Source organism: Necator americanus, chromosome X (assembly GCF_031761385.1).
Source record: "Necator americanus strain Aroian chromosome X, whole genome shotgun sequence".
Taxonomy (NCBI): domain Eukaryota; kingdom Metazoa; phylum Nematoda; class Chromadorea; order Rhabditida; family Ancylostomatidae; genus Necator; species Necator americanus.
In genome coordinates this window covers 10,480,834-10,502,744 of record NC_087376.1, presented here as the reverse complement: position 1 = coordinate 10,502,744, position 21,911 = coordinate 10,480,834, and the positions used below count along the sequence as shown (strand labels likewise).

Sequence of the window (21,911 nt, the reverse complement as noted above, 5' to 3'; positions counted from 1 at the left end):
AGAGCGTATCAAAATTCGCGTGATTGCTCTGCAGGAGACAAAGTGCAGAGCAGAGCAAGTGCAGAACGAGCGACGTACGACAGATGAATCACGGTACACTCGACATTCGTGGAGAGAAGGTTCCTTCGCGAAACGTAGGTGGTGTTGGTTTTGTTGTGCACCCATCTGTCGTCCATCTCGTCGATTCTCACGAGACCCTGTCACCTCGTCTGGCCATTCTTCGCCTCCACCCTCTGCGCCAAAAATCCATCAGTGTCATCAACCGCTACTCGCCAACATCAGCAGCTGATGAATCCGAATTGGACGCGTTTTACGAGGAGCTGGAGGAGATAGTCCGCAACGAGATGTCCTTCTACAAATTCGTTGTCGGAGACTTCAACGCAAAACTAGGAAAGGCCACGGAAGAGGAATGCAGGATTGGAAGATTTGGACAAGGGGACCGGAATGAAAATGGCAATCGTCTCGCCGGGCTGTTGTCCGCCGCTCGCCTCTTTCATGGGAACTCTCTTTTCATGAAAAAAGATCATCGTCGGTGGACATGGGAATCGCCCAATGGCGCGACTCGCGCGGAGATCGACCACATACTTACCAACCGGAGGTGGTGTCTACTTGACGTCTCAGTAGTACCATCCTTTTGTAGTGGTTCTGATCACCGTCTCCTTCGTGCGAAAATACGACTTAGCCACACGGTGGAAAAGAACATCTGCTATCGGCAACGAAGGAGAAAAGAAGTCGTCTACGACGATTGCGTACTCGAGGACTCCTTGTCCCAAGGTGACTGGCACATCGAGGAGGACCCAAACGTGGACTACGAGATGCTGCTCAGAGGATTACGAACCTGTGCTGAAAGTGCCTCGAAGGCGCGCACGACAAACTTGGATCGAACTTCGAAGACCACCAAGGAATTGTTGGAAAGAAGAAGGGTTTTGAGGCTTGATCCGAATGCAACGCACATTGAGCGGTTAGTAGCAGACACTAGCTGCAGAAAAGCGTTGCAAGAGGATCTTTTGAAGAACAGGCAGAAGAAGATTCTGGAAGCAGCACAAAGAAGAACGAGTCTAAAGAAGTGCCGCAGGGATCTCCGCGAATATAATATTCCGCTAGCAACCTTGCTGAGCGAAGACGGGACTCGCATGTCTTCTCGTCGTGAGATAAAAATCATAACAGAGAGGTTTTACTCGAACCTTTTCCGTTCATCAACTCCTGTGTCAAGCCCGATCATCCCCACGAATAAACAGAAAGAAGACACGGTTCATGAAGTACGCTCACTGCGAGCCGTTCGCCGAAGCCATTCATGGCTGCATTGCTGTGGATAATGAAATCACTCCTCTGGGAAGAAAGGGGCATACGTGTTGATGGAAGATTTTTCTCGAACTTTCGTTTCGCGGACGACATCGTTCTCTTTTCGAGCAGTACCAATGAAGCAGAAACGATGCTCAACGAATTGAACGAAGCAGAAAAGAGAATAGGACTGCGAATAAGCAGAAAGAAGACACAGTTCATGAAGAACGCCTACTGCGAGGACGGAGGAGTACAACTTGAAGGCTCCCAAATTGTGGAAGGTTCGTCATTCGCATACCTCGAACCTTCTATGAACATGGAAAATGACTTGAAGGAAGAACGGAATAGAAGAATGAGAGCAGCATGGGCAGCATTCGCACCCGTCAGGGAAGGTACGGACCAACTGAAGGACCGTGATCTTCGTGCCCATCTGTTCGACTTGACAGTTCTTCCAGCTCTCTGCTACGCAACGGAGACGTGGGCAGACACAGCTGCCACGTTTAGAAAGCTACTTACTACCCACAGACCCCTTGAGAGATGTCTTCTGAAGTTTAACCGGCGCACACAACACCTAGCCGGTATTCGCAATTCCGACTTAAGAGGAATGTCTTGTCTTTGCGACCCAACGGAATATATATCGAAAGCAAATCATAGGTGGTCCGGTCGTATTATGAGAAGAATCAACGATAGATGGACTAAAAGAACGCAAGAGTTCATCCCAGGAGATTCTAAACGCCCTCTAGGGAGACCGCCAACGAGATGGGTGACGTGTTCGCTACACGGGTGGACCAGCTGAGAGCTCAGCTCGATACGGCTAAAGGACCTCGTCAACGTCACTCACGAAACTTTATAACATCTGGGATGACAATGGTGAGGGAACGAAACGAGTGGAAGAGATGCTGGGGCCCGCACGTCCAGTGAAGACAGGCCATCTAAGTGTCTAAGTAAGCATCCTTTATCCGGTTGGTAGCGTCAGCGGGCGAAGGTCATGAACACTACACCGTTTGTCAAGAGGAAAGCGAAATTAGCTGCAGTAAACTTATGATGAACTTTAACCACGACCCTTGGACAATGAATGAACGCTGCTAGGTCCGTGACATAGAAGCAACCGAGCGAAAAAATCGCAATACGACTTCTAAACTTTTTAACAAACACCTTCAAAGAAAAATATTATTCCTGTTATTGTTTGTAGATAGATAACTTCCGTACATGTTTGGAACGAATGGAAGTACTTGCGCAAATTAATCAACTGTAGGACTGGATATATAGATGCAGATACAGATACAGACACAGATATATACATATATTAGGTTGATACGAAAGTTCTGTTAAGGCTTTTTTTTTGAAAAGTCCAGAATTTTTGATTTTTTTGAGCGGAGCACACAGCAGGACAGCGGTCCGTAACGTCAGCGCATTCGGAGGACGTTCCACTACCGTCAGAACTGTCCGCCGCTAGTTCGTTTGCAAAAGGAGACACGAATTTCTTCGAAGACAAGCCTAGGCCGGTGCTCGCCCCTGCTCGCTTCCACACTGTGGAACACTCCGCTAAAATAGTGCGAGTTGCGCCCCCAAGGACACACGGTCATCGCTACCATTTACGTCACCCAACTACAGAAACTCGCGAAAGTTGTTGGAGAAAAGTGCTCGAGACGAGTGTCCGTGCATCTCCTTCATGATGTCGCTAGACCTCATACAGTTAAGAAGATCAATAAAAAATGGAAGAGCTAGGCGGGAACACAGCACCCCTACTAACTATGACATCATCTTGAATCACCTTGAGTCCCGTTGATCTTCGAACTGGTCGAGCGGGCGCCAGTAATTCTTCTATTTGTCCCGATCGCGTGCCAGAGTAGTCCAGTGGTTCCTCCTTTCGCGTGGGACACGAAGAGCATCATACTTTTCTTTAAAGGACTTCGTGAAGAAATCTGACCATCGGGTCGGCGGTCTTCCTGTAGTGCGCTTAATATCGCGGGGAACCCAGTCGCTCACGGCTCTGGTCCAACGGTTGTCGTTAAAGCGCATCACGTGTCCGGCCCACCTTATTTTACTTTCCTTGGCAAACGCGGCGGCGTCTCTAATCTTCGATCGCTGACGTAGGAGAGAACTTCGAATCCCGTCCCTCACTTGCGTGAAACGGGATACTCCTAGCATCATTCTCTCAATTGCGCGTTCAATGACGCTCACCGCGTTTCCTTCCTGCTTGCGAAATGCCCAGGTTTCCGAAGCATAGGTCAAAGCAGGAGGTACGGTGGTGTTGAAGAGGTGAGCACGGAGCCGGGTGTTCCTGGTCTTCTTCACTACATCCTCGATGCTCTTCTACGCTCCCCAAGCCGCTCGTTTCCTCCTGCCCAGCTCGGGGGTCAGGTCGTTCATCATGTTCAGTTCCCGACCCAGATAAACGTAGCTGGTGCATTCGGATATGTTCGTTCCGTTGAGCGTGAATGGGGCATCCGAGACCCATCCGTTCCGCATGAACATCGTCTTTTGTAGATTCAGCTGAAGACCGATACATCCACATGTTTCGTCGAATTCGGTCAGCATTCGTTCCGCTTGGCTGATGCTAGGTGTTACCAGTACGATGTCATCAGCAAAGCGCAAATGATGTAGCTGCCGACCATCAACCTTCACTCCCATGTCGTCCCATTCCAACTTTCGCATTGCGTTCTCGAGGGTGGCTGTGAGTATTTTGGGTGAAATTGTATCACCCTGTCGGACCCCCCTCTTCACGTCAATGATGATGTTCTTGTAGAATGGCGAAATTCCGGTCGTGAAGTTACTGTACAACTCTCGAAGTACCTTTATGTACTGAGTAGGGACGCTTTGGTTGTCCAAGGCTTCCACGACCGCTTCCGTCTCAACTGAGTCGAAGGCCTTTTTCAAGTCGATGAAGGGGAGACAGAGCGGCATCTTGTACTCTCGTGATACCTCGATGAGTTTCGAAACAGTGTGAATGTGATCAATCGTGCTGAATCCTTTTCGAAACCCTGCTTGCTCGCATGGCTGTCCTTCATCCAAGACTTTTTCAATTCTATTAAGGATTACTCTTGTAAAGAGCTTGTAGATGACGGACAGTAGGCAGATTGGGCGATAGTTGCCGATGTCATGTGGATCTCCCTCTTTATACAACAACACGGTCTTGCTGGTCTTCCACTGTTTAGGAACCTTGCATTCCGACAGATAACGTGTAAAGAGCCTCGCCAGGGTGTTGATTAGTACTGGCGGAAGGCTCTTCAGGTGTTCTGGTCTTATTCTGTCGGGACCGGGTGCCGTACGATTTCTTACCGACATGATAGCATGTCGTGTTTCGGACGGGAGAACCTCTGGAATGACCTGTCCATCTTCCCTCAGATGGTGAGGAGGCAAGTGGACATGGCTGTCGAAGAGATCAGAGTAGAAGTCGTAGATGATTTTCTCCATCCCCCTTCTCGATGCAATGGTTGTTCCCTTCGGGTTCCGGAGAGCACTCATCCTTGTCTTGCGACTGGCGAAGTCTCGACGGGCATAGCGGATGCTTCTCCCCGCCTCTGCAGCTTCAGCCAGCACTTCTGCTCTTCTCTCTTTAAGGTCTTCCTTTATCGCCTCTCGGCAAAGCCTTGCGAGCTCGGACGTGAGTTCTTGGTTCTCTGCGGCTCGTGCTGCTCCACGCTGGCGTATCAGCTCAAGAGTTTGAAGAGACAGGCGCCTCTTGGTGGTTTTAAGACTCTCAGCCTTCTTCGCGCAGTCGTGAAGGTGTTCGACAAGCCGGTCATATTCCTCGTCGATGTTGTCCATTGCGGAATCTTCCCAAAAGCCGGCTAGCGTAGCGAAGAGATCCCAGTTGATGGTGGTCCTGGGATTTCTCTCTCTGAACTTGGCGGCTTTCTCTGCTCTCCTTGTGAAGGAAAATCTTCCTCGGAGGAGGCGATGGTCCGATCCCGTATAGAACTTTGGTACAACACCGACGTCCGTCAGGCAGAACCTTTTATTGACGATGATGTGGTCTATTTCATTACGGTACCCTCCACCGGGTGACTCCCACGTCCAGCGTAAAGAGGAGGGCTTCTGGAATTGCGAGTTCCCATGGATGGTCTTAGTCGTCATGATGAACTCGGAGAGCCTCTCTCCCTGGTCATTCCATTGTAGGCCGTGGGTCCCGATATGAAGTTCCTCCGGCGTTCTTCTTGGGCCAACCGGCGTTGAAATCGCCAATTATGACCTTGTAGAAGGCATGATCTTCTCAGTAGAACTTCTCCAGGTCCGTATATAAAGCTTCGACTTCTTCTTCTTCGTAGCTTGATTTTGGAGCGTAAGCGACGAAATTGTCAAAGTGTGTTGAACCACATCTTCTCATCCGCAGACGTCCGATTCGGGTCGTAAGTTGTTCAAAAGAGTCGATGTTCTTTGCCGTACTCGTGTTGACGAGGACGCCAACTCCACCAACACCTCTACTGTCGCATGTTCCTAAGAACAGTTCTTCTCCAGTTTCATATACGGCGTTGAGAGGGTGACGTCGTCTCGCCTCGGTCAGTCCGATGACGTCGTACTTGAACTTCTTGGCTTGCATCATCAGATCTTCGATGGCCGCTTCGATGCAAGCGAACGTGCGTTATAAGTGCAGATTGCCATCCTAGTCCTTTTTCGTTTTGGTAGCCTACATGACTCCTGCAACCCCGTCCTACCTGGCGCTACCGTACCAGGCTTTCCTCCGGAATCAGGAGGCTCTTTTCTATTACTGTGTTTTGCTTAAAAATTTTAAAACCCATGGGCAGGTTGCAAGCCTCTAGTCCCATGAGTTTCTGGGAGAACTTTCGTTCTCCCGGTGTTGACATGTGAAGCTTATTTGTTGGAGGCGACTCCAAACCGCCTCCCTTGCACCTCCCAGTCACTTGATTGCAGGCTTTTGGCCGGACCGACGTGCGAGATACAAGGATGTCATGAGTCAGTCCTGGCTCAGCAGAAACAGGGAGTCCATCCCCTGAATCCACCTGCGTCTCTAGGCAAGCGCAAGGTCGCTTTTGGTCCGCGATTAGCCCCCTATCCGCCACACGGGGACGCGCCACGTAGCCTCGCGACTAACCGGCTGTGATCCCTCTAGTGAGGGAGGTCCGTGGTTCTAATGACATACTCCTCTGATTATCACTTATTCCAATCCCTCAAAGTTTTCTTGGCTAAGAAAACTTTCTCCGAGTTCGATGACAGATAGTGGGGTCTTCTCCAACTTCTTCGATTCCCACCCTCCTCAGTTCTGAGAAAAGGGAATTCCAAATCTATACAGTAGGTGGAGTTCTGTAGTGAGTTGCAATGGCGGTCATATGGTTGATTGTTTTCCACTGCTGACAGTAAAGGCAGTAATCTCCCAAGACTACTCAGCTTTTCAATAATCTAACAACTTTCTTAATAACTTACCAACCCGTCTACTCACCTAATAACAGCTACTTAGAACCCAATCTGCTCGATCGGAGAGTTCTTCAGATATCTGCGATGGCTGGGAATGACCAGTACATTACGTTCAAATCACCACTCACCTCTTCTTTTAGCTCCTTAGTCCCAAACCTTCACAAAATGTCAAGAATTCCGATTTTGACAGTCGAACTCGTACCGTAAAGAACTAATAAAATCATCAAATGGTGCGGAATTTATCTGTGAAGGTTTGGGAGCGACAGACTAACAAGACAAAAGAAAATGCTCCATGAATGTGGATGAAAACAGGAGACAATACGACAGCAACTAACGTCTTTTTGTAGAAAAAAAGGTTTTTCGTTGGTTTAGCATATCCGAAATTTTAGAGCTTGTCTCTTTTTTTTTGCAGAATAATGCTCTCAGCTTTTCAAGGGGCTTGGGCGATGCATAATTCGTTTCTGTAGTAGCTAGGATTTTGCACGTAGTGCGGGTCTACCTAGGGCCAAAAACAGAGGGTACAAAATTTTCCATGCACTGTACACCACTACCCACAGCTCTGATCTGTGTTATGTCAACCAATAAATGCGGCTAAACTTACACTGATTTCACCGAAGTCTTGGCCATTCAGATCTTCATGAATTTGATTCTTGCGAGTGTCACCTTCGATCTCTTCCGAGAAAGGACGATTGTAACGTGAAGAGCTCTTGTCGTTGAGTTTGCATCTGATATTAATTAGTGAGACAGGATCAGGAGTATCAGTTTGGTAGCTCTCTGCTGAATATTATACCTACTCGACGAAAGCATCCGTAGCAACAGTATTTGTCATAGACATAAGATCAACTCTAGTTCCGCCTTTAAACTCTGCTCGGAGCTCCAGTATTATCTTACTGGAAACGAACCGGCTATTGGATTTATTTGCCGCTGGACTGAAGAAATTCAAATGAGGTACTAGACCAACATATGGTGCTACATGCACATTACCTCAACTCATCAGAAGCACTACTTCTAACAAAGTTGATAACTCGTCTTGACCCCTTAAGAACACCATTTTCTCATCATTTCGTGTAAGTTGTCTGTTACTCACCGTCTCTGAAGAACCATTATCGGCATTCATACACTCCTCGCAGGGAAACTCGTTAGGCCCTTTAAAATACGCAACACGTTACTGAGTAGGAGTAGTTTTTAACACTAGCAACTTATTTCAGCGTGCGACCTACCCGAGACACTTCTGTGTTGTCGGTCTGTGAAGCTCCTTCTGAAAAAGATTATGCATTAAATACAAAATTGCTAGCGGACTATTTAAAAATCGTTCACAGCTGCCGCGTTCGAGCGAACTTCCAACTATCATCGATTGGAACTCGTGCAGTCCTATACTGACAGGGAAAAGATGTGGTTAGTCCTCCCATAAGCGAATTTTATGGCTGCTGTTCAGAAAATCACTTATCAAAATGAGGTGAACGCTTTGACAGTTTCGTTCGAATACATATGTGAGCAATCAATCCACATAAAGGATGAAACATCCTATAGAGAGACGACAGCACATATTCCGTCAGGATACACGATTAACAAGATACAATAAGAAAAGAAGCAAAAAATGTACTATAATAGCAGTTTCGAATCTAGACTCTCTTCAGTTAGAAGATATGATGAAGAACGCAACACCTGATGTCCGGACACACATAAATGAATCACGAGGGAATCCAGCAAAACATTCTTGGTTAAGGCGGGAAATCGATGCAGTGCAATGAAAGATCACAATTTTCGGTCTGCGTGTGACCGCCCTTTGGGTTAGCAAACCACAGAAAACACTACTTATTGATGTACAGTTTGACACTAATGTCTTATCGACCTGATGTGTTGTACTGAATAAGGTATTTAAATATTTTCCTTTCAGAGATAGAAGTAAATGTAATCCTTCAGTCCCCAAAAAATACACGAGGTTCATTTGGTAAAGATGCCACGCACTTCTTCGAATTCCTAAATTGGAAGTACTTAATGCAGCGATAATCCATCGTAAGTTCTTGAGACAGCGCAAATTAATAACTGACAAAATAATAAGTATTACAAGAAGTAATTAATTTTACGATAATCGCAGAAATTAGAAAAACAAATGTAATAGATCTTTATTAAGGACAATTTATTAGCTGAGCTATTAATTATTATTATTGGTAGCTAATGCTGCGGAGTCTTCAAAAGGGGGAGCAGGGCATCCTATCCGCTCTTTATCGCTTCAAAGAAGTAACTGGACGATTATAGGGGCTTGTAAATACTAGATTGGTGCAAGAGCAAAAGCGGCTTTTCGCTTTCAAAATTAGAGTGGTATAGGTCGACTCGACAAAAATCTAGATTTACTAATCGAAATGAAAACCATCAGAATCAGTGCATTTCTGCAAACGAAAAAGTCTATTTATTCAAGTGGCTTAGAAATTTGCGATTCTAGATTTGCCGAATTCTTCTGAGGTGTTTTTTACAACCTGTGTGGTCTTCAAAAGCTTCAAGACGTTGTCGAGATCTGTGTGGTGGAAATCTGTAAACGGTTCATGCTGTATGTTGGATGAACCAAAGATTTGAGCCCCAACTGTGCAGCATCTGGAGGGTCTTTTGTGAAACGAGAGCTTGAGCGCTGTTGTGCAAAGAAACTGCATCTCTTGTATTCGTTAGTGAATTCTAAATACCAAATCTAAAGTGTTAATCGGTTTCTAGTCGGTGATAGTAATTTCTTGACAAGACATATCTTCGTTTTCGATATATCTTGTTTCGATATATCTTGTGAAAAAGTGATGAACATATGACTCCGGAGACAGAAAATTAAACAGCTAACATAACCTTATTTCAGAGTAGGTTCGGTTTGGGAAACTACTTGGATCTTTCATTCTGGTCCATTCGGATTCAACCATACAGCGATTGTCTATGCGATTGTCATTCGGATTCAACCAAACAGCGATGGTCCAGCGATTGTCTATGATTGAAAGCAGAAGAATCCACTTTTCCTCAAACGTTACACTTCAGCACTGGAATGTGTCGTTCAAACGTATGACGATCGAACAAATTCTGTGCAAGAGGTTGTGAAGAGTTCCTTCACCTTGAACCTTGAAGGAGTAGAACATTCTACACTCCTTGACGACTCCGGCCTTTCTGAATATTAAAACAGAAATCGATGACTACCATCATAACCATGAGTTTAACGCACCGACTCTGGGCGGTTTTTCAAATAGCACTTTTTGCCAGAAATCGTATTGATACTCCGGAGTGCATCGGCACTACTGTGGCAGAGATTGAAGTTTGACATAGAAAGAAGTTTGACAAAATCCTACATCCTACATCCTACATCCTTTGACATCTTGTTTAATAAAGCCAAAATCCGGAGGCAAAGGAATTATAATGTCGACATACTATGTCTTCTTATACTTCACTTCGCTGTAAAAGTGTAAACTTATGCTATGCAGCATTTATTAGTTGATGCAACTGCCGATTTCTTAGCTCGGTTTCAAAAAGTCACACTTCAAAATGCGAAAACTTACATATCTAAACGAAACTACGATCCTGTGGATAGATGACACTCGGTGCTGTACAAGCTTCACAATGGTGTTTGTCTAAGATTGTGCAAACGATAAAAGGGAATAGTGCACAGGAGCGACAACTTTGTTTATGTCTTTCTTTACGCTCGATTATCCAGCTACTCTTCTTTAATTACAATTACACTAAACAAACGAGAAACTGTCTCATGTTCTGCACATTCCAAAAACCTCAACACAGGAGAATATTAATACAAATCAATCTATTCATTAAAAAAATGTAGTGTTTTCAAACCGTATAATTTTTTAAAAGCACCGAACAAAAGCAAAGTAAAATATTTAAGGAGCCAGGCTAATGAATGCAGGCCTTTTTACTGACACTGCTTCTCAATTACACATTGGAAAAAAGATCTATATGAGATTTATCTTCCAGTGCTTAATGTTCGCATCTTGACCAACGCTCAACAGTTCACTATCATTTAGGAACACGAGCCCATTCACAGGTGACATCGCATGTGCTCCTGAAAAAGGGAAAACTTTTGAGAGAAAAAAGAGAAAAAGAAACCGATACAAACTCATAGTGGGCTTAAAACAACCTTCTCCTTAGCTATGGAAATCACGCTACGACTGAGAACAAGGAAAAAAGAACACGCAATTCCGCTTTTTTTTTCGCCACAATCCGCTACACTTTGCCCCCTATATCATTAGATCTCGGCGTCAATTGGTTCGTGAAGACTCGGTTTACCAAGCTAGCCCAACGTAAGCTGTAAAAAAAGCCGCGGATCTTCTTTGTTTCCTACAATATCTCCAGATATGACTAGGCTACAAATGCTAAACTGAAAGATAAGCTACAAAATAGGTTGAATGGCTCACAGATGTCTGCGCCTAGGAGCCACATGTTAATTCTTTGCGAACTGTTAGAAAATTGAAATTATACTCATGAAGTAGTTATTAGTACAGACTCAGCGGTACATCATTAATTCGCATATTTGAATGCTCTAAGTTTCTCAGAACTTACAGAATCGTGATTATTTCAAAAAAGTAAAAAGACTTACATTCCCGTCTGGATAAAATGGTAGGTCAACAAAAAGAGGAAAAACCTGCGATAATTTGAGAACAGTCGACCCTGTGCCTGCAGCAAATGCAGCCATTTCCTCAGTGCAGACACAGCGATCACTCCGTAAAGGCAACGTATCAGGAAATTGACGATATTGAAGCCTGTCATGAACAATATAGGGTTCGGAGTGTAGATTGTGAGTGTAAGCGTGGCCCGAATTCCCCTTAATTGTCCTGAAAAACGGCGTGAGAACGGCATTTGTTCTTAGAGATACGTGAAAGCGCGCCACCCTTGTGCACGCACAGTGTCCACCAGCGAGAGATCACAAATCAAGGAGCATATTCAAATAAAACCAAAGAATAAGCTGCTGAGGAAAGCGAGGCGTGCGCAAGGACGGCGCGTTTCTACATACCAGAAACAAGCGTCGCTCTCACGCAGTTTTTTCTGACAGTTTTTTTTTTGGAAGAAATTGAGTGGACCCACCCCAATACTCTTAATCTACACCCTGTACTCTATGTTTGCTCACACAGACATCAAAATCGTCAGTTTCGGGATACGCTGTCTTTAGATTCGTCTAGTTATTAAAATCACCTCCACAACGGTTTACCGCCTCATAGTGGCGTGGAGGTGACACTGGGCGTCGAAGTGCGATGCACAGCGGAGGTTCGTCCTCCGACAGGGTTTCCCAAGCTGAGGAGTTCGATACATCCAACATTCCGACTTCTCGGATTCGGAAGTCTAGCTGATAGTGAACCACTGCTAAGATTCACCACCGTCTTGGCAAAATGTCGCAAGGTGGCTCCCTGATCTAAGCCCGCCGTGGCATGGCTGCTTAGTTTGGGGAAAAGACTTTTTGCCACTCCAGCATATTCGCTGCCTCAGTACCCTGCACACTGGACCCTGCCGTCTCAGACGTCGGACGGTATGGCGACCGGTGAGAGGCGATCAAATCTCAGGTTGCTCAGGACGTCATTGATTCTGGACCAAGGCGACACACGCACGACTCGCCATGGAGACTGTCTCAGACTGTGTACTTACAACGCGAGAACAGTTTCTACAGACGCTGATCTGCATGCCCTTCTCGGAGCTGCAGAGCGTATCAAATTTCACGTGATTGCTCTGCAGGAGACCAAGTGCAGAAGGAGCGACGTACGACAGATGAATGACGGTACACTCGTCATTCGTCGAGAGAAGGTTCCGTCGCGAAATGTAGGCGGTGTCGGTTTTGTTGTGCACCCATCTGTCGTCCATCTCGTCGATTCTCACGAGACCCTGTCACCTCGTCTGGCCATTCTTCGCCTCCGCACTTTGCGCCAAAAATCCATCAGTATCATGAACTGCTACTCGCCAACATCAGCAGCTGATGAATCCGAATTGGACGCGTTTTACGAGGAGCTGGAGGAAATAGTCCGCAACGAGATGTCCTTCTACAAATTCGCTGTCGGAGAGTTCAACGCAAAACTAGGAAAGGCCACAGAAGAGGAATGCAGGATTGGAAGATTTGGACTAGGGGACCGGAATGAAAATGGCAATCGTCTCGCCGGGCTGTTGTCCGCCGCTCGCCTCTTTCATGGGAACTCTCTTTTCATGAAAAAAGATCATCGTCGGTGGACATGGGAATCGCCCAATGGCGCGACTCGCGCGGAGATCGACCACATACTTACTAACCGGAGGTGGTGTCTACTTGACGTCTCAGTAGTACCATCCTTTTCTAGTGGTTCTGATCACCGTCTCCTTCGTGCGAAAATACGACTTAGCCACACGATGGAAAAGAACATCTGCTATCGGCAACGAAGGAGAAAAGAAGTCGTCTACGACGATTGCGTACTCGAGGACTCCTTGTCCCAAGGTGACTGGCACATCGAGGAGGACCCAAACGTGGACTACGAGATGCTGCTCAGAGGATTACGAACCTGTGCTGAAAGTGCCTCGAAAGTGCGCACGACAAACTTGGATCGAACTTCGAAGACCACCAAGGAATTGTTGGAAAGAAGAAGGGTTTTGAGGCTTGATCCGAATGCAACGCACATTGAGCGGTTAGTAGCAGACACTAGCTGCAGAAAAGCGTTGCAAGAGGATCTTTTGAAGTACAGGCAGAAGAAGATTCTGGAAGCAGCACAAAGAAGAACGAGTCTAAAGAAGTGCCGCAGGGATTTCCGCGAATATAATATTCCGCTAGCAACCTTGCTGAGCGAAGACGGGACTCGCATGTCTTCTCGTCGTGAGATGAAAATCATAACGGAGAGGTTCTGCTCGAACCTTTTCCGTTCATCAACTCCTGTGTCAAGCCCAATCATATCCACTGGTGAAGCTCCACCACGGATTCTCCCTTCGGAAGTACGAGTCGCTACTAGGACCATGAAACCTGGCACAGCCCCCGGACCTGATTTTATATCAGCAGACTTTCTTGGGGTGGTGGCCATCAACTTCATGTAATCTTAGCAGCGCACATGACATCCTACCTTCAGAAAGGAAGGATCCCAGACCACTGGAAGACCTCGCGAACCGTTCTTATCCATAAGAAAGGTGACCGAGAGACCTTCGGAACTACCGTCCGATATGCTTGCTGGGCGTGTTATACAAAGTATTCACCAAGATCATCCTCACACGCATATCTAGGACGCTGGATGAAGCCCAGCCTCAAGAACAACCTGGATTCCGCCAGGGGTTCGGCTGCTTAGACCACATCCAGATCGTGTCGAGGGTCATAGAGGTTTGCCGGGAATACCGCCTGCCTTTTATTCTAACCTTCGTCGACTATGAGAAAGCCTTCGACAGCGTAGAAACGAATGCAATACTGTCAACGCTGGTCGATCAAGGTGTGGACGTGTCGTATGTGAGGACATTAGCCAATTGCTACGATCGATGCATCATTAAGACACAGTTTTTCCACCGCCCCCTCATCATACCCATTGGAAAGGGGGTACGACAAGGCGATAGTACATCGCCGAAGCTGTTCACGGCTGCATTGCAATGGATAATGAAATCACTTTCCTGGGAAGAAAAGGGCATACGTGTTGATGGAAGATTTCTGTCGAACCTTCGTTTTGCGGACGACATCGTTCTCTTTTCGAGCAGTACCAGTGAAGCAGAAACGATGCTCAGCGAATTGAACGAAGCAGGGAAGAGAATAGGACTGCGAATAAACAGAAAGAAGACACAGTTCATGAAGAACGCCTACTGCGAGGACGGAGGAGTACAACTTGAAGGCTCCCAAATCGTGGAAGGTTCGTCATTCGCATACCTCGAACCTTCTATGAACATGGAAAATGACTTGAAGGAAGAACGGAATAGAAGAATGAGAGCAGCATGGGCAGCATTCGCACCCGTCAGGGAAGGTACGGACCAACTGAAGGACCGTGATCTTCGTGCCCATCTGTTCGACTCGACAGTCCTTCCAGCGCTCTGTTACGCAGCGCAGACTTGGGCAGACTCTGCGGCCACGTCTAGGAAGCTACTTACTACCCACAGAGCCCTTGAGAGATGTTTGCTGAAGTTTAACCGGCGCACACAACACCTAGCCGGTCTTCGTAGCTCCGACTTAAGAGGAATGTCCCGTCTTCGCGACCCAGCGGAATATGTATCGAAAGCAAAACATAGATGGGCCGGTCACATCATGAGAAGAATCGACGATAGATGGACTAAAAGAACTCTAGAGTGCATCCCAAGGGAGGCTAAACGTCCCCGAGGGAGACCGCCAACGAGACGGGGCGACGTGTTCGCTACACGGATGGACCAGCTGAGAGCTCAGCTGGATACGGTTCAAGGACCTCGTCAACGTCACTCACGAAGCTTGAGAACATCTTGGATGACAATGGCGAGGGAACGAAAAGAGTGGAAGAGATGCTGGGGCCCGCACGTCCAGTGAACACGGGCCATCTAAGCATCTAAGTAATTAAGTAAGTATTAAAATCAACCATGGTGTTTCTGTTTTGCTAAGTCGGTGAAGCTTGGTTATAAGCGCAAAAAAAATCAGCTTGACGCTCAAGATTAACACATCTTTGAAATAGAATCAACTGAAATCAAGTGATCTATGCGAATGTCAGAATATCAGGAAGTAAACATAAAACTGCTCAATTATTGTCGCACACACCACTTAATGTACAAAACTCAAGTTACTGCTCCCATACCTCTAGAGGATATTGTTCTAGAAACAGTGTCAGCGAAGTCGAGCATACGCTACAAGCAACGTTTAAAGGCAGCATACCACGAATCTGATGCAGGATCAACCGTGTGGTGGAATTTTCCCACCGGGGGTCGTAAGGGAGTGCGCGAAGGTCAGTTGTGAATTGAGGATTGCATGATAACCAGCACAAAAGAAACCAAACTAGTAATTAAATAATTACATACATTGCAAAATATCGCAAAAAATAATATTAAATGATTACATAAAGTACAAATATTATATTTAGTTTCAGGCGTAAAATAAAAGCATCAACATTTCGTTTTGACAATCCCCAATGTATTGACAAGGTAATAATGAAATAACGCAGGTTCGACACCCACTCAGGCGAATTTTCGCAAAAGAGATGGAAACTTAAAACAACTTTTTAAAAAATGAAGAATTTGATTGTACGTAGTTTGCAATAGTTTAAATGTGAATTTAAGAAAATTTAATGGCCAAAAAAGCTCAGATTTTGTGCACATTGTTAGGTCTGGGTGATCGCAAATAACTTCGTCATAAGAGGACCAAAAGAAAAGCTCAGGTAGTTTTTAAGAGAAAAAAGTTTGCCATAAAAAAACATCCACATCGCTGTTTTCTCCCACCTCCTAGTCTTTTTGGGATTTTGATGGGTCAGAGATGGAAAAATGAAAAAAAAATATGAAAAAAAAATGAAAAAATAAAAATGAAGCATTTTCCCCATCTCTGTCCCATCAAAACTTTGGAAGAACGGTGAGGCTATGGAGATCGGTTGATGACGCATCTGATAGAGAAAATCCTCGACTACAACATATTGCAAGATGATTTGCCTCGCACTCAATTACTCCGAGTTATTGAATTTTATTCAAAATCAAACACTTTTCGGCGCGTGAGCGAAAATTGGGATTTTGGCGATTTTTCTATTGCAAAAAAATGGGACGGTGTTTTAAAAAATCACCCATACATTCGAATGGAGAGTCTAAGAAAACCCTTATACGCAAATTTTCTCCTTTCCGGACAGAGAGTCATATGTATAGAGAGTCACCTCTCTATGATCAGTTTATCTCAAAATTGTGTTATTTGTGTTATTGTTATTGTTAAATATGTATAAAGGTTCAATTGCCCAAGTTCAAGTTTGAGATATGGTCGGCCCTGAGTGGCACAGAAGGTTTTCAGACGGAAAGACCCGTGTGGCAATAGCTGTTGGTACACATTATACCACTCCCCATCTTTCGGCTTATGGTGCATCGGCCAACTCGACAAGCACCGATCGACAACTAAGGAAGTGAGTTTTACTACGTCTCTTTTACACGCCGTCCACGTCCAAGTCTCCTAAGCTCTAGTGAACTACGCACAGTATTCAATACGACATCAACCCTGGCAACGCGGCAAGGCCTTTTGACGCGCTCAGGAAACCGTCTGTCGGCAGGCAGCTGAAACTTCGGCACTTCGGAAACGGATACGCACAACCAACACGGCAATTGGCATCGAAGCAAACAAGCTAGAGTCTGCAATGGAGAAGTTCAGCGAAGCAGTGGACAGGTTGGACAACAAGACGCAGTCACTCCCAGAGATTATTGAAAGGATTGAAACAAATACTACAGCAGCACAAACTCTTCTGGACAACACGAACAAAGCGCTGGCAAGGCTAATCCGACTTCAAGAGGAGCTTGAATTCGACCAGGAACAACGCTCGCTTAACAGGTGTGAAGTTCCGGAAATGAAACTCGCACCAATCCCAATTTCAAAATTCACCGGAAAACTCTGGGAATGGGAGACCTTCTAGAAATCTTTCGACCACACCGTGAATTCCAGAAACATTGACAACCTCTTCAAGTTCAACTACCTTCTTGACGCCCTCGAAGGAGACGCAGAAGAATCTGTGAAGCATTTCGAGGTCTCGGGAAGCACCTACCAATTGGTGATTGAGCATTTGAAGGAGAAATATGGCGACAAAGAGGCTTTGATTGATCAACTTTTGAAGAATCGCCACGGAGCACGCGCCCGAACCGACAGTCTAGAAGACCAGGAAGCACTTTGCGAGCGACTTCACTCTATAAATTCGCAACTGACACTCAAAGGGGAACACGTTGACAATGTTTTCCTGCAAAAGAAGCTGCTTGCGAAGTTCTCGGTGGACGTTCAGAGGCATATCTTGCGGCAGAAAACGCAGTTGAAGAACGAAGGAAATTGGAGTACGGCAGCTTTGCTCTCAGCAGCAAGGGAGCATATCAAGACCGAGCTTAAGATCAACCGCCAAGTTGAACATAGCCTAGGAAGTGGAAAAATGGAGAAAACATATGCTGGAAAGAAGAAATATTTAAGCAAAACAGAAGTAATCCCACGTGTAGCACCTTGTTTCTACTGCCATAAAAGCGGACATCCAGCGAAGGACTGTGACGAAGTCACTTCTCGGGAGCAACGAGTACAAATAATGAGAATGCAGAATCTCTGCCACAATTGTGGAGGAAAGGATCACTGGGCTACGAAATGCCCCAAAGGAACTTGCAGAATCTGCAGACAAGCCAGACACCACACGTCCATTTGCAAAGAACTCTTCAGTCCTCAGGAAGCCCGTCAAAAGTCTCCACTCCGAGAAGTACCACAGAAGCAGGGAACGAAACCTCAACTACCTAAGGCCAAGACTTCGAAAATAAATACGGTCGCCCATCGAATGACGGTAGCAAAGGGGAAAGAAAAGCTTCAGACGCAGTTTTTCACGTCAGCAACACAACGGAGGTTCTCATTCTGGCGGGACAAGCCATAGTACTTAATCCGACAACAAAAGCGTTAGAACCAGTCTACGTGATTCTCGATACAGGAGCCGACCGATCGTTCATCAGTAGCAGTTCGGCTGAGCGCCTCCAGCTGAAGGACGTAGATTCCAGTCGTCTAAACATCGGCACCTTCGGCGCTCACAAGCCTTTCGAAAGGACTTGCGGCATCACGGTTCTCCGCATGTGGGATGCTGAGGGAGTTCCACATACGTTCACAGTTACGAAAATCGATACCATTACAAAACCATTAACAAGAAGCAGACTGAGTCAAGAGGACAAGCAGTTCCTGTTCGAAAATGATACTCATCTCTCCATCAACCATACTGTCGAGAAGATCCAGCCAGATATCCTTCTTGGTTGCGCCGATCTTTTCCCACTCCTCAAGGAAGGACCAGGAGCTCAAACAACACTCCCATCCGGATTGAAAGCAATCCCCTCGAGACTGGGATATCTCATATCTGGACGAAGCGGCGAAGAGTTGGTCAACTAGGAAGGTTCGGTAGAAGTGGCCCAAACAATAGCCTTGGAGAACACAGATAATGATTTTGCGCAGACTTGGGAACAGTTCTGTGAATTCGAGAAGTCCGGAGTTAAAGAATTTTCGGGTCCAATAACGGAGGAACTGAAGCAGACAAACGGAGAAGTCTGGAAAGCTTTTGAAGAAACTATCGAAAAGATAGAAGATGGGTACTATGTGCGCCTTCCATGAAAGAAGGAACAATAAATCGATTGCATATCGTCGTCTGCAAGCAAATCTCTCTAGGCTTAGGAAGAATCCCAATCTGCAGCAGTACGACGACACGATCAAGAGTCAACTCGAGCTGGGTGTCATCGAAGAAGTTGCTGAGGATTTAATAGTCGAGGAAGGAGAAGTTGTGCACTACCTAGCACATCAAGCCGTTGTCACGCCGCACAAAGAAACTACCAAGCTCCACGTTGTGTCCGATGTTTCAGCACATCTAAGCAATTCCCCGTCGCTGAACGACCTTCTCTATCAAGGACCAGTCATTCTTCCGAAGATGTGGGACATCTTGTTCCGGTTTAGATTTGGAGATGCTGCCATCATCAGCGACGTCGAAAAAGCCTTTCTGCAAGTACGGCTGCATCCCAAAGACAGAAATGCAACAAGGTTCATGTAGGTACGAGACATCCACCAACCATTCACTCAGGAGAATCTAGTGTTCTTCCGGTTTACAAGAGTGACCTTTGGATTGAACTGCTCTCCCTTTCTGCTTGCCGGAACCATAGTGCATCACCTAAGGACGCATGTCGATGACCAGCTTGCCAAGGAAATCGAAGACAACACATATGTGGACAATCTCATCGTAACCAAAAGATCATCAGACGAAGGGTTGCGGTTTTACAACGATTCGAAAGTCGTTTTCAAGGAGCTCAATATGAACCTTCGCGAACTTCAATCCAATGATAAGCAGTTGAAGAAACGAATCACGTCCGCCGACCTAGCTGGGAATAATAACCCGAAATTCCCTGGAATACTATGGAACACTGAGAAAGATGAACTAGTGCTTTCGTGCAACTACCCTCCGAAAGCGAAAGTGGCAAAGAGGTCAGTCTCAGAACAAGTTGCTGCAATATACGACCCTCAAGGATGGCTGGATGGCTCACACCCCTCATGCTGACCGGTAAAAGATTCTTCCAATCGCTGTGGAAATTCGACTACGCCTGGGATACGGAGATATCTGAGGAGCATCAGCAACAATGGAAGGATATCAACCAAGCAGTCAATGGCTTTTACTGTGTGTTGCCGCGAGAGGTCGCTCAGATCGACACGCCAACAAAGCTTGTGCTGTTCTCAGACGCTAGCGGACAAGCTATGGCAACGTGTGCATACCTTGCTTCCACCCTGGGAGGCAATTTACTCGCTGGAAAATCCAAACTTCCACCCATCACAGACATCGAGACGATTCCAAAATTAGAGCTCAACGCCGCTACAATGGCTACTCGAGTGGCCACTCAATCTTTACGGCGATTCAATGCCGCACAAGGATCTCAGAAATAGTCACCCTGTCTGATTCACAAATTACTCTCAAATGGATCGCATCGCCTTGCCCTGCCGAAGAAAAAGCAAGAGTATTTGTTAAGAATCGTGTAACCGAGATACGAAAGATTGTGAAGGACATTCCAGTCACTGTTCACTTTGGATATGTAAGTACCGCAATGCATCCAACAGACTCAGCAACAAGAGGGATCGATAAGGACGACATGACTGATCATATGTGGTGGAAGGGACCAAAGTTTATCCTGGATCCAATAGAGCGATGGCCAAAGACATGCCGTCTCTTCAAGATACCAGATGACGTGGAGAACGACAGCTGCGCGCTTCCAGTATCGTCGGCGAGAAGAACTCACATTATGGAACTACTGGACTGGAAGAGGCACAACGAAATGAATTCGGTCATTACCACAGTTGCATACGTCCTAAGATTCGTCAAACGACTTATGGGAAAAAAAGAATCACGACTCCAGTCCAGAGTTCTAGAAAACATTCCAGAACTATGTCACATGACAACGGATTCCTATATTACTGCGAAAGAAAGGCAAATGGCTCTACAAGTAGTTGTGCGCAATCACCAAGCAGTTCACTTAGCAGAGGATAGTCAGAAAGCGCTTAAGCAACTAAAACTGCAGAAAGACGACTCTGGAATATTCCGTTGTCGAGGTCGCATGGACAAATCCATCCTGCCATACCAAGCTTGACAGCCGATCTTCATAGTTGCCAAGAGCGATCTAGCGAAAGCGATAGTGAGGGAATCACACAGTCCAATACATTGCAGTACTGCGCATACCATGGCAAACGTGAGGAAATACTAGTGGACTCCCAAACTTCGACAGCTAGTGCAACAAGTCATCAGGAGATGCGTTCCGTGTCAGAAAATGAACAACCTTCCGTTCAAGTATCCGGAGATGGAGGACCTCCCTGATCGACGCGTACTAAGAGCACGGTCATTCGAGCACGTTGGCATCGACTATTTTGGTCCCCTCACGGTAAAATAGCGCGATGAAACCGTCAAAGCCTATGGTATTATCATGACGTGTACACTGACAAGGCTTCTCCACTTGGAACTCGTGTCAGATATGACTGCTGCTAACCTGCTAAACGCTCTACGACGGTTCTTTGCTAGGAGAGGTGTCCTAACCTCGATCACTTCGGACAACGGGCCCTATTTTCTTCTAGGAGAGCAGATTCTCCAGGATGCTGTACTGCCGGTCATCAACGACAAATCCTTTGCCAACGCCATGGCTACAAAGGGAATCACGTGGAAGACAATCACGCCGTACGCTCCGTGGCAGGGAGCTTTCTATGAGCGTTTGATCAAATCTGTTAAACATTCCCTTTACAAAGTCATTCAAGGAAGGGTCCTAACGAAGTCAGAAATGGAAACCTTGCTGATTGAGATTGAAGGCAGTCTCAATACAAGACTGCTGTCATATCAGGAACAGCATTGGGATGAAACTCCGATTTTGCGACCGATCGACTTCATACAACGTGACATAGTGATCACATTCCCTTTTGAAACATGTAGCACCGGAAGTGAGGATGAAAACTATCTTCCGCCTGAGGAGAAAATTGCATTTCGAAACTGTCGCCAAGCGGAAGAGGCTCTTAAATCAAGTCACGAGTATACGGAGCCTGGAAAATATGGAGTCAACAAAATCTTAGCAGTCTTCGAGAAACTCACAAACTCGAGATAAGCAGCAAACGAGGATCACGAACGAGCCCGACTTTAAATAAAGTGGTG

The 21,911-nt window shown here is 46.1% G+C and overlaps 12 protein-coding genes across 15 annotated transcripts; 7 read left to right on the top strand and 5 right to left on the bottom strand.

Annotated features, from left to right (window-relative positions):
* Positions 1 to 83: 83 nt before the first annotated feature.
* On the top strand, positions 84 to 1,316 carry RB195_022210 (uncharacterized protein; the record flags this gene model as incomplete). Its single annotated transcript, XM_064209258.1, has 1 exon — positions 84 to 1,316. One exon carries the CDS (start codon positions 84 to 86, stop codon positions 1,314 to 1,316), a length of 1,233 nt encoding a protein of 410 aa, XP_064065139.1.
* A 116-nt stretch (positions 1,317 to 1,432) lies between these two features.
* On the top strand, positions 1,433 to 2,077 carry RB195_022209 (uncharacterized protein; the record flags this gene model as incomplete). Its single annotated transcript, XM_064209257.1, has 1 exon — positions 1,433 to 2,077. One exon carries the CDS (start codon positions 1,433 to 1,435, stop codon positions 2,075 to 2,077), a length of 645 nt encoding a protein of 214 aa, XP_064065138.1.
* Positions 2,078 to 3,105: 1,028 nt separating this feature from the next.
* RB195_022208 (uncharacterized protein) lies at positions 3,106 to 3,435 on the bottom strand (the record flags this gene model as incomplete). Its single annotated transcript, XM_064209256.1, has 1 exon — positions 3,106 to 3,435. The coding sequence occupies one exon, from the start codon at positions 3,433 to 3,435 to the stop codon at positions 3,106 to 3,108; it is 330 nt and encodes a 109-aa protein (XP_064065137.1).
* Positions 3,436 to 3,597: 162 nt separating this feature from the next.
* Positions 3,598 to 5,361, bottom strand: RB195_022207 (uncharacterized protein; the record flags this gene model as incomplete). The annotated part of the gene is made up of 1 exon (XM_064209255.1): positions 3,598 to 5,361. One exon carries the CDS (start codon positions 5,359 to 5,361, stop codon positions 3,598 to 3,600), a length of 1,764 nt encoding a protein of 587 aa, XP_064065136.1.
* Positions 5,362 to 5,497: 136 nt separating this feature from the next.
* Positions 5,498 to 5,827, bottom strand: RB195_022206 (uncharacterized protein; the record flags this gene model as incomplete). Its single annotated transcript, XM_064209254.1, has 1 exon — positions 5,498 to 5,827. One exon carries the CDS (start codon positions 5,825 to 5,827, stop codon positions 5,498 to 5,500), a length of 330 nt encoding a protein of 109 aa, XP_064065135.1.
* On the bottom strand, positions 5,498 to 8,066 carry RB195_022205 (uncharacterized protein; the record flags this gene model as incomplete). 2 transcript variants are annotated; one of them, XM_064209253.1, is made up of 8 exons in its annotated part: positions 5,498 to 5,844; positions 6,020 to 6,235; positions 7,270 to 7,382; positions 7,452 to 7,586; positions 7,642 to 7,694; positions 7,745 to 7,803; positions 7,878 to 7,915; positions 7,975 to 8,066. In XM_064209253.1, 8 exons carry the CDS (start codon positions 8,064 to 8,066, stop codon positions 5,498 to 5,500), a joined length of 1,053 nt encoding a protein of 350 aa, XP_064065133.1. The 2 variants fall into 2 exon arrangements, with proteins under 2 accessions (XP_064065133.1, XP_064065134.1); XM_064209252.1 differs by lacking the exons at positions 5,498 to 5,844; positions 6,020 to 6,235 and adding an exon at positions 7,088 to 7,156 and having other exon boundaries at positions 7,259 to 7,382.
* Positions 8,067 to 10,586: 2,520 nt separating this feature from the next.
* RB195_022204 (uncharacterized protein) lies at positions 10,587 to 11,947 on the bottom strand (the record flags this gene model as incomplete). The annotated part of the gene is made up of 2 exons (XM_064209251.1): positions 10,587 to 10,696; positions 11,824 to 11,947. The coding sequence occupies 2 exons, from the start codon at positions 11,945 to 11,947 to the stop codon at positions 10,587 to 10,589; spliced, it is 234 nt and encodes a 77-aa protein (XP_064065132.1).
* Positions 11,948 to 12,156: 209 nt separating this feature from the next.
* On the top strand, positions 12,157 to 15,100 carry RB195_022203 (uncharacterized protein; the record flags this gene model as incomplete). Of its 2 annotated transcripts, XM_064209250.1 has the most annotated exons (3): positions 12,157 to 13,644; positions 13,701 to 13,804; positions 13,852 to 15,100. In XM_064209250.1, 3 exons carry the CDS (start codon positions 12,157 to 12,159, stop codon positions 15,098 to 15,100), a joined length of 2,841 nt encoding a protein of 946 aa, XP_064065130.1. The 2 variants fall into 2 exon arrangements, with proteins under 2 accessions (XP_064065130.1, XP_064065131.1); XM_064209249.1 differs by lacking the exon at positions 13,701 to 13,804 and having other exon boundaries at positions 12,157 to 13,664.
* A 1,415-nt stretch (positions 15,101 to 16,515) lies between these two features.
* Positions 16,516 to 16,878, top strand: RB195_022202 (uncharacterized protein; the record flags this gene model as incomplete). Its single annotated transcript, XM_064209248.1, has 2 exons — positions 16,516 to 16,658; positions 16,731 to 16,878. The coding sequence occupies 2 exons, from the start codon at positions 16,516 to 16,518 to the stop codon at positions 16,876 to 16,878; spliced, it is 291 nt and encodes a 96-aa protein (XP_064065129.1).
* Positions 16,879 to 16,886: 8 nt separating this feature from the next.
* Positions 16,887 to 20,170, top strand: RB195_022201 (uncharacterized protein; the record flags this gene model as incomplete). Of its 2 annotated transcripts, none has more annotated exons than XM_064209246.1 (7): positions 16,887 to 17,077; positions 17,189 to 18,053; positions 18,113 to 18,631; positions 18,704 to 18,837; positions 18,914 to 19,244; positions 19,290 to 19,717; positions 19,801 to 20,170. In XM_064209246.1, the coding sequence occupies 7 exons, from the start codon at positions 16,887 to 16,889 to the stop codon at positions 20,168 to 20,170; spliced, it is 2,838 nt and encodes a 945-aa protein (XP_064065127.1). The 2 variants fall into 2 exon arrangements, with proteins under 2 accessions (XP_064065127.1, XP_064065128.1); XM_064209247.1 differs by having other exon boundaries at positions 18,914 to 19,279; positions 19,412 to 19,717; positions 19,759 to 20,170.
* A 158-nt stretch (positions 20,171 to 20,328) lies between these two features.
* Positions 20,329 to 20,868, top strand: RB195_022200 (uncharacterized protein; the record flags this gene model as incomplete). The annotated part of the gene is made up of 1 exon (XM_064209245.1): positions 20,329 to 20,868. One exon carries the CDS (start codon positions 20,329 to 20,331, stop codon positions 20,866 to 20,868), a length of 540 nt encoding a protein of 179 aa, XP_064065126.1.
* A 378-nt stretch (positions 20,869 to 21,246) lies between these two features.
* Positions 21,247 to 21,864, top strand: RB195_022199 (uncharacterized protein; the record flags this gene model as incomplete). Its single annotated transcript, XM_064209244.1, has 1 exon — positions 21,247 to 21,864. The coding sequence occupies one exon, from the start codon at positions 21,247 to 21,249 to the stop codon at positions 21,862 to 21,864; it is 618 nt and encodes a 205-aa protein (XP_064065125.1).
* Positions 21,865 to 21,911: the final 47 nt, after the last annotated feature.